Source organism: Frankliniella occidentalis, unplaced genomic scaffold, assembly GCF_000697945.3.
Source record: "Frankliniella occidentalis isolate FOCC.00 unplaced genomic scaffold, Focc_3.1 Scaffold324, whole genome shotgun sequence".
NCBI lineage: Eukaryota > Metazoa > Arthropoda > Insecta > Thysanoptera > Thripidae > Frankliniella > Frankliniella occidentalis.
The window spans coordinates 199380-208266 of NW_026267448.1; the positions used below are offsets into that span (position 1 = coordinate 199380).

Sequence of the window (8887 nt, forward strand, 5' to 3'; positions counted from 1 at the left end):
TGACAATATCTCAAAAACTATGGGTCGTAGAGACATTCCGATGGCATATTCTTGTTCCTTGGTCCATTCTGCATCCGGAGACATCTGAGATGACAATCTCGGACCAAAACTCTAGTCAAAGTGCAAAATACCCAAAATGCCTGCAAAACCACTAATTTGCCCACAGTTCCGGAAGTAAATTTTTCTCGGCCAAACGCTTCCTGGCCTTTTTTTCAATTCAATTGAGGAACATGTCCACCAAATATCAGCCAAATCGGACGAGGTCGTAGGCACGAGCTGTCCTTCTTAAATAAATCCACTCTATGGCAATTTTGCATCCCTCCCATGGACATAGACCAAATCAGGCGCGGTATAAGGAGGGGGTGACAGGGGGATGCACTGTGGGTTGCCTACATACAGGGGGTTTGTAGCACAAATAGCCTACCTTTCAGGCGGCTCACTAGAGACGATGTGGGGAGGGCGATCGCCCCCCCCCCCCCCCCTTATACCGCGCCTGGGCCAAATCATGATTTGGCCAACCATAGAATGCAAATTTGTAACTTGCATGATAAAGGATCAAGAACTACAAAGAGCTGCAGAAAAATTCATCTTTCTCGGAACAAAAAATTGCCGTTTCGATTTAGAATGCAGTTGGTAATCCGGTGTACACCAACTTGGTAATCATTGGTAATCTTTGGTAATCACTGGTAATCTTTGGTAATTACTGGTAATGTTTGGTTCACTGGTAATCTGTGGTAATCAATGGTAATTAATGGCAATCTTTGGTAACCTCTGGTAATCTTTTGTCAGTGGTAATCTTCGGAAAAACTTGGTAATCATTGCTAATCATCACTTTTTGGTAATCAGGTGTACACGATTTTTTCGAGTTGGGCACGACCCCTCGTGGGAAACAGAACGGGACTTTTTCCTCAAACTTTTACCTTTGACAACTACCCAGTGAGAAATGCGGACATCGAATTGACATCAGAACGATATCGGACATCAGAAAAGTGTCGATTTCGGGCCCATTGTCGTATCAGTTCTGAGTCAGAAGCTTGAAAACGATATCGTTCTGATATCGATTCGATATCGCTTCAAATTCATTTCGCACTGGGATATGCTCCGGAAAAACAAATGTAGGACCTTCCTGATGGTGTTACATTTTAATGACTTTGTATTCCTAAAGGCACGAAAGTGTCCAAGGAGATGAAAATTTAGTCTACCTTTGGGCAGTTTTAATGCATTGTAGAGGTGCTAATTGTTGATGCATTTTTGTAAAGGCATTAAAACCCTTCAGTCCTGCCTTTGTGTTTGCCCCTGGTTGTCGAGTTTTGTGACTTTTGAATTTTGGACTTCCCAGCGCGTTTTGGAGACATTTTGCCCGTTTTGCCCACTGTACGCACGGGTGTCGAAGGGGCTGCCTACCTTACGGCGCGGAGAGACATCACGCGCGCTCCTGAGTGGTCACGACCAAAAGCCTTCTCTATGCACCTCTTACCTCGGCTTGAGTCGTCTTTGCAGCCGAAAATTGTGGTTTAATTTACCGTCCCCGGCCAGCTTACTTAAGACATAATTTTACCACAAAAGATGCAACTTTGATGCAAAATTGTCCCAGTTTTCATGAAATTTCAACTATTGAAGTTGATGGAATTTGGATCGGTGATTGCCAGAACTACACGGGGCTCCGTCCGGAGAACGTGGGGAAAATGTGATTCACAATGCCATTCTATTTCAACATTTTAAAAAAGCAGCCAGAACGTTAAATACGTATGACAGTATACCGTTTGTCACTGGCCTCTAGCTTACTTCTTAATTCTTGAAATAAAAATACCATACTTCCGCCAGTACGGGGTTGCGTCACGCTTTGAATTTAGATGCGGAATCTTCCTCAACTGCTGCCAACCTTCCGCATATTTCCGGTCTGCGGGACGGAGTCCAAATGTATGGTGTTTAAAGGGTGGCAACATCGGTTAGGCATCCGGTGTCGGCGGCATTCGGCAATGTGCAGTATAAACAGCGGCATCAACTACTTGTGATTGTTTGACATTTAAACCTGGAGTGCCTTCGCCAATTTATTCAAAATGGTGAAATTAACTCCAGATCTCATCAATCAATCGATGCAGTATATAAATCCCGTTCGGGATCGTGAGCTGGATCTAAGAGGTAGAGTTTCAAAGGTGTCAATACTCACCCGCCAGTACGACTAACCTTAACATTGCTGTCTTTTGAAATTCACAATAATGTTTTAACGTATTTTTCTTGGTATAATCAATCATATTGAGACGCAATTATGATTCGAAAATATTATCAGCACACGGTGGTATCGAAAGAGAGGGATAGCTTCCTGAGTAGTTCACGGTGTCCACTAAAACTTTCTCATTCTGATACAAATACACAAACAAACATTTTCTTTAGTGTCTTTTGTCTGGAGTATGCACTAAATTATCCAATCAAAATGAATTCATAACTAATATACTTACTAATTAAATCTTGTTGTCATACCATCTTATAGGTTATAAAATTCCAGTTATTGAGAATATGGGCGCAACTCTGGTAAATCATTTGACTACTATGTAATCCTTTGATACAACCTCAACACAATATTAATCACCTTTGTTCCTAATTTACTTCCTTAGGATCAGTTCGATACTATTGATTTCTCTGACAACGATATCAGAAAGCTTGATGGATTTCCGTTGCTGAAAAGGTTGAAGTGCCTGTTAATGAACAACAACAGAATAGTGTATGTTTCGTAGGCCTTGCTTATTTTATTTTACCAATTGATAAACAATTTCACATTAATCTTATTTTATTGCAGGAGATTATCAGATACACTAGTGGAACAAGTTCCAAATTTGGAGTCCTTAATACTGACTGGAAATCAAATGCAAGAACTAGGTGATTTGGATCCTCTTGTACATTTGAAGAGCTTGACCACCTTAAGCCTTTTATATAATCCAGTAACTTCGAGACCACACTACAGACTATATCTTATTTACAAACTTCCCCAATTGAAACTTCTCGATTTTCAAAAAATTAAACAAAAGGTTGGTTTCTTTATTGCTGTTTCTATATTGTTATGTTATTTACATATTTACACAATATTTCATTAATTGTGCAGGAAAGGGAAGAAGCCAAGGCCTTGTTCAAGAGTAAAGTTGGAAAAGAAATCCAACGAGAAATTGCCAAAAAGGCTAAGACATTTGTCCCAGGTGCTGGCCTGCCTTCAGATACTCCAACAGCCAAAGGTATGACATTTTCAGTGGCAGTGAAAATATTAATATGAGAAAAATATTGTATTAATGTCACTTCATTGCAGGGCCATCTGCTGAAGACCTGTGGAAGATGCGAGAGGCCATTTCAAAGGCCAGTTCCTTGGAAGAAATTGAACGCCTCAACCGGTTATTACAAGCAGGACAAATTCCTGGAAAGAAAGCAGCTGGAAATGGAAAAGGTAATCATCAAAATAATTTGTCTACCATTTGCTTGTGTTTGTTTTGAATAGATTTGTCATCTTAGTTTATTTTACCTTGTCTTAAAGGTCTACCAAGAGGAGGAGAAGAAGAGGAGGAGGAGGCAATGGATACTAGTCAGGCAACAAATGGAAACTAATCACAGTTTAGGAATCAATCATGCTATAAAGTGCAATCTAGACTTCAAGCAATTTTCTTGCAATGCAGTACTTGGCGTTTTTGTTACTATTTGGTCACAATTTGTGTATTATTTTTTTAGCTATTCTTTTTTTGTTATAAAATTTTCTTATACATGACCATTTAAGTGCTGCTATATTTTGCCTCCTCAGGTAAGTATAATAATTATTCTATCAACTGCCTTGGGTGTAGGATGAGGCATTAACTAAAGGGAATACTTTTAATGTTTGACTTCCTCCAAGGCGATGTGATATTAAATTGATGTTCTAATAAACTGGTATTTTGTCTGGAAAGAACAGAATGACTACAAATGTATGAATATAGGATTGGTCTCTAAAATAAATTTTGAGATGAATTGTTCATTTTTGTTGCTTTAATTATGTTGGATGTGCCTTAGCAAAAGTTGAGAAGCGATTCACTCCTGCTTTTGAGCATGCTCCAACTTTCCTTTTTAAAGTAGTTAATACTCTTACTCTATTATATTGACGTGAGGCTCAAATTGCGGTAAATTTAACTGGTTCTCGTGCCAGATTGTCACACTTGCCCTGTCAATGGTGCTGACTAGCGGAATGATTTTAGTTACAGGATGCCGTCACCAAGTGCAATTCTTCAGCCTCAAGACATGTTTTACACTCTCCGTAGATTGCCAATTCACATGTAAAAATGCATTTGTTACATTTCAATGTAATAAATTGAACAGGCCCATCAAAGTCTTTAAAAGTGCAATTATTTATGTATTTTGAATAATTTTTCCTAAACTTGTGCCCACTTTACATAAAGTTGTACAAATCAATGGATGTGACAGAAGCATTGCTGCTGTCGGGCGATCCAAGGGCGAAATGCGAAGCAAAGTATGCAGAAGCTGTTCCATCCCTGCTGAATACTTAGTTCTATCAATGGGAGTTACTTGGCCGTGGATGATTTTCATGACAAGACTTGCTAATGTCTGAAAGAAAAATGCTCTGCAATTACTGGATTCAAAATTCAATATTTATTAGTCAAATACTCACTGGTGCCTCAAATGCTTTCTTAAGAGTCAACATCTCATATAGTATACATCCAAGAGCCCATATGTCACTACGTTCATCATACATTTGTCCTTGACAGAGTTCTGGTGATAAGTATGATGGTGTACCCAGCACAGTACTGGCCTTGCTCTGACTGTAGAGGAACACAAGATATATATTAAATAAAAATCATCCACTTCTTAAATTACTCTGTAGAAATGTAATACCTTGTTAGAACTTTGGATATTCCAAAATCACCTATTTTCAGGATTGGCATACTGTAAACACTTGGCTCATGGCTAACAAAAATATTGTGTGTTTTAAGATCTCGATGGAGAACTTTTTGACTGTGGATATAGTACAGTCCTTCTACTATTTGAGTGAACATCTGAAGAATTTCCTACAAACAAAAAGTAAAACTTTTAGTGGGAAACGGAAAGATTATGTTCATTATGTAATACTTAATCGTACATCCTGCTGTATAAGTTTCCCATCTTGAACTTGAATAAGATCATGAAGGCTTCCCTTGTTTGCATACTCCATTACTATCTTAACTGATGCATCTTGAACAAAATTATCAAAATATGCCACAACATTAGGATGTTTGAGCTTCGATAGCACCCTTACTTCATTCAACGTTGCCTGTTACAAAGAAATGTTATCAGCTCCTCCCGTTTATCTCCCTTCTAAATTCTAGGTAAAATGCTGGCTGAAATACCTTTTTTTCATCTTCATTTAGATGGTCTACAGCAACTTCTTTTACAATCACAAGTTTATTATGTTGCTTTTGGCGATGTAAGGTAACCAATCTGTGAAACAGGAACACTGTATCAGGTTCTCTAGCTAGAACAATTGGGCCATTTGTGATCTGTTTGTAAATGAACACATTTACAGACCCATGGGATCCTCTTCCAACTACTCTGATTTTTTCATAATGTTCCATTTTGAACTCCAAAACTTATCAAGAAATTTTCTATTGTGAAAGTCGTTGAAAGTGATGAGGAAGGAGTGAAAGTAGATTAGGGAAAACAGCTGACTGTTTTCTTGTTGTTGTTTTTTTAGCCAATTGAGGAAAGGGGGGGGGGGCAATTAATGTATATAAACATGATTACCAACTCACATAATTTAGGAAAATGAAAATAGAAGAATTAAAAAGATGTACTGACAGTAGTTCATGAAAATATTTTTCCATGATTTCCATAGTCTATATTTATTGAAGACTAGATCTTATAAATGCAATAACAAATAACACCAAAACAACAGTTTAAAAAAGAAGAAAAAAATGACAAGTGTAAAAAAAAATTACAATCTCTCTAGATGAGTAGTTTCAATACAGCACAAAAATCAAGGTAAAGAAACCATTATAAAAACTAATTACAATGTTGTATTTACAAACAATGAAAGCCAAATATTAATGCAAAATACAACTCAAAGGAATATCATTATACTACAATACTACAATAACATAATTCCAAAACCTTATTTTCTGAACAGACCAACACAATCCAAACAAATTTTCTGAATAAGAAGAAATTAAACATGAAAAAAGCTGATTCACAGTTTCTGCCCTAATAAATTTGGCAGGTACATAAATTGTGAGGAAACTATCATACTCTGATACTAGATCCAAGGAAACGGACAGGTACACAGGAGTCTAAACAATTAATAAATGGCACAATTCTTTCAACCATTTGCAGATTGGATAATGTGAGGAAAAAGCAAGTCTTTGGTAAAAATAATTACACAGAACAGACAAGTTTAGAAATAAAGTGAAAACATAAATGACATTGATCCGCATTGATCACATTTTACAGAGTCACAAGATAAAAATGTCATTTAGGTGTGATGCCACATCACCTTGTGCTGGGTAAATCATCATGGTGTGAACTGTTTGAAGCTTCTCCTAAGTTTGCACCAGGTGCTGGGATTCCATTGTAGTTTCCCCAAAGTGTTTTAGCTAACTTCTTTTTCTCTCGCTGTTGCATGACCTCTGGATGGAAGTCCTTGCGTCTTCTATTTTGGAACCAGTAATCAACATTTTGCCTCATAGGGTGTGCACCAATACTCCCTGTAAAATAGAGATAAATTTAATTATTCTGTCAACAACAAAAGGCAAAATAGATTATTATTATTATTGTTTGACAGGAGAAAACCTTACCTGGCGTGTTAGGTACCATTGCAGCTAAAGTGTCTGCATACTCACGCATCAGGGCTCCACTGGGATACCTATCTTGACGATACCAAGCTTCCAATTGCAGGAGTTGATCCTGGTTGTACAGTACCCTATGTCGATATGGTCGACTTGTACTGCCACCCCCTGCTGATCCAGCATTGTTGCTAGCATGTGTTATTTGATGCTGGAGCGATGGTGCTTGAGGTATCTGAGGATGGTGTTGATTTTGAATGTTGGCGCAAACTCCTGGAATATAATACTTTCCTTTATCCCTTGCACCTAATGCTATAATATTAAGTTAAAGAGTGTTCTTTTAACATACCACCATAAGTAGGACTGTGAGAAGAATCATCCTGCATGACTGGCATCACAAGCTGACTAAGCCCATCCAAAGATGTAATCTAAAATTAATAAGATTATTTAAGATCATCCTACTGTATATTTTCTACCCCCAAAAAATATTACTTACTGTTCTCTGTACTGCATATTGCTCTGAATGAATATGTGAGAGATCTTCTGATCTAATTGAACAGTCTTGGTCAGGAACAGTTCCTTCATCGGCACTACCTTCATTTCCAATACTTCCGTCAAGATCCTAATATAACAAAGAAAAAGAAAATTTCACAAAAACTTTCTTTTAGAATGAGGCAACACTTTAAAAGTTTGTTCTATGTGCTCACTTGATGTGGCAGATGTCTTACAGAGTGTTGGTATTGTGAAGTGTTCTGCTGTTCTGTTTTGATGCGTTTCACATTTACAGGTGAAATTCTGTTGATTGATGAAGTTGGATCATGATCAACTGCATTCCCATCTTCATCCAGAGACCGTCTGTTACCGTTTGCAATCTGCTAGATAGAAATAAAACAATGACTTAATAGAGAATATTTTAGAATGTATCTTTTTACTGTCAAAGCGTAAACGCAACCTTTAAGGGACTTATTGTTGAGGTGTTACTGGATAGGGCACTGTCAGTCAATCCTCGAATATGAAGTGTTTCAGCAGTTCGTAGAAAGCCTGGCAGTATATCATTGTTCACAGTCACTTCACCATGATACATGAATTTGACCAAAGCTTCTAATTCCTGGTATCTCACGTCTTTCAAAATAACTATAGGATGTGGGTGGCTGCTTTCTTGAAAAAGCTCCTAAAATTTATGTAAACAAGCACAGTTAGAGAAGGCAATGTAATAAATGTTAAAGATATGTAGGAAGAATATCCTTTAGTCAGAATACAAACCTGGAAATATGTGGAGCAGGCTGAAAGAACAGCCCGGTGGGCACGTAATGATCGCCCATCACAGGCCAGAGTCACATCAACAAGCAGTTCTCGATCAAGAAGAGTTCTCAAAGCTTCGCTCAATTGTTGAGAGTAACTTGACCATCTCAAACAAAAGTCTTGTAGCTCAGACATCTGAAAAGAAAAAATCAGGAGTAAGACTTAACATTTGGTATGAATAATTGGTAAGGATAATAAACGTTTAATCTTCTAGCAAGCTGCGAAGACAGGGTCCAATTACATCAAATTACTAGCAAGTTTGAAATTTCACGACATTAATAGTTTAACGCCAAAGATATTAACAGCATTAATAAAATTGACATAAGTTAGAGAAAGGTTTCACCCTCCCAAAGAGCCTCAGATTCATAGTGATGTAGGGTTAGCGGGGAATATGAAGGAGGACTTTTCTTCCGACCGAAACCGTTAAGTGTACAACAGTACCACGCGAGGTAACTCCTCGAGCACACCGGGTCCGAAAATAAGAGTAAGCTGGGCTTACTTTAGTGAATTTGTGCGATTCTGGCCTATGTAAACAAACACCCTTCTCACCTTACACACGATATGTCACAGAAATAGACCTCACGGCCCTTGTTATAGGATCCAATTCAACACCAAATGTCAATGATGACAGAGTGCTCTTCTCCCAAAATCAAAATAGACGGCTGTTTACATCAATGACCAGGTACATCTTGGTGAAATTCGTCCGTCTGCTGTAGTCTGCTGCTGCTGCTTTTTTTTTTTTTTTTTTTCCTCTTGAAGTGTCTTGCCCAGGCTAGCGGCCCTCGTGTGAGAGGTGCGCAGAG

At 38.1% G+C, this 8887-nt stretch overlaps 3 protein-coding genes across 5 annotated transcripts; 1 reads left to right on the forward strand and 2 right to left on the reverse strand.

Annotated features, from left to right (window-relative positions):
• Positions 1 to 1948: 1948 nt before the first annotated feature.
• Positions 1949 to 3991, forward strand: LOC113211147 (U2 small nuclear ribonucleoprotein A'). The gene is made up of 7 exons (XM_026429445.2): positions 1949 to 2142; positions 2492 to 2532; positions 2616 to 2722; positions 2798 to 3026; positions 3101 to 3227; positions 3299 to 3433; positions 3521 to 3991. The coding sequence occupies exons 1-7, from the start codon at positions 2061 to 2063 to the stop codon at positions 3589 to 3591; spliced, it is 792 nt and encodes a 263-aa protein (XP_026285230.1). The 5' UTR covers positions 1949 to 2060; the 3' UTR covers positions 3592 to 3991.
• A 343-nt stretch (positions 3992 to 4334) lies between these two features.
• On the reverse strand, positions 4335 to 5705 carry LOC113211145 (serine/threonine-protein kinase Nek8-like). The gene is made up of 6 exons (XM_026429442.2): positions 5533 to 5705; positions 5355 to 5445; positions 5108 to 5278; positions 4864 to 5036; positions 4640 to 4790; positions 4335 to 4575 (listed from the first exon to the last, which is right to left on the reverse strand). The coding sequence occupies exons 1-6, from the start codon at positions 5577 to 5579 to the stop codon at positions 4360 to 4362; spliced, it is 849 nt and encodes a 282-aa protein (XP_026285227.1). The 5' UTR covers positions 5580 to 5705; the 3' UTR covers positions 4335 to 4359.
• A 79-nt stretch (positions 5706 to 5784) lies between these two features.
• On the reverse strand, positions 5785 to 8844 carry LOC113211143 (protein bric-a-brac 2). 3 transcript variants are annotated; one of them, XM_026429438.2, is made up of 8 exons: positions 8634 to 8844; positions 8046 to 8219; positions 7735 to 7953; positions 7511 to 7657; positions 7279 to 7404; positions 7132 to 7210; positions 6795 to 7055; positions 5785 to 6704 (listed from the first exon to the last, which is right to left on the reverse strand). In XM_026429438.2, exons 2-8 carry the CDS (start codon positions 8217 to 8219, stop codon positions 6490 to 6492), a joined length of 1221 nt encoding a protein of 406 aa, XP_026285223.1. In that variant the 5' UTR covers positions 8634 to 8844; the 3' UTR covers positions 5785 to 6489. The 3 variants fall into 3 exon arrangements, with proteins under 3 accessions (XP_026285223.1, XP_026285221.1, XP_026285222.1); XM_026429436.2 differs by having other exon boundaries at positions 7490 to 7657; XM_026429437.2 differs by having other exon boundaries at positions 7490 to 7654; positions 8634 to 8843.
• Positions 8845 to 8887: the final 43 nt, after the last annotated feature.

What these genes read in the sequence shown, in the direction of transcription:
- LOC113211147 (XM_026429445.2), top strand. Translation starts at nt 2,061, where the DNA reads ATGGTGAAATTAACTCCAGATCTCATCAATCAATCGATGCAGTATATA. An exon ending in TCGTGAGCTGGATCTAAGAG is followed by an intron (nt 2,143 to 2,491) that starts GTAGAGTTTCAA and finishes ACCATCTTATAG; the next exon opens with GTTATAAAATTCCAGTTATT. An exon ending in AGATACTCCAACAGCCAAAG is followed by an intron (nt 3,228 to 3,298) that starts GTATGACATTTT and finishes ACTTCATTGCAG; the next exon opens with GGCCATCTGCTGAAGACCTG.
- LOC113211145 (XM_026429442.2), bottom strand. Translation starts at nt 5,579, where the DNA reads ATGGAACATTATGAAAAAATCAGAGTAGTTGGAAGAGGATCCCATGG. An exon ending in GGAAACTTATACAGCAGGAT is followed by an intron (nt 5,037 to 5,107) that starts GTACGATTAAGT and finishes TTTTGTTTGTAG; the next exon opens with GAAATTCTTCAGATGTTCAC. An exon ending in ATATCCAAAGTTCTAACAAG is followed by an intron (nt 4,791 to 4,863) that starts GTATTACATTTC and finishes GTTCCTCTACAG; the next exon opens with TCAGAGCAAGGCCAGTACTG.
- LOC113211143 (XM_026429436.2), bottom strand. Translation starts at nt 8,219, where the DNA reads ATGTCTGAGCTACAAGACTTTTGTTTGAGATGGTCAAGTTACTCTCAA. An exon ending in CAACAATAAGTCCCTTAAAG is followed by an intron (nt 7,658 to 7,734) that starts GTTGCGTTTACG and finishes ATTTCTATCTAG; the next exon opens with CAGATTGCAAACGGTAACAG. An exon ending in AATATGCAGTACAGAGAACA is followed by an intron (nt 7,211 to 7,278) that starts GTAAGTAATATT and finishes TATTAATTTTAG; the next exon opens with ATTACATCTTTGGATGGGCT.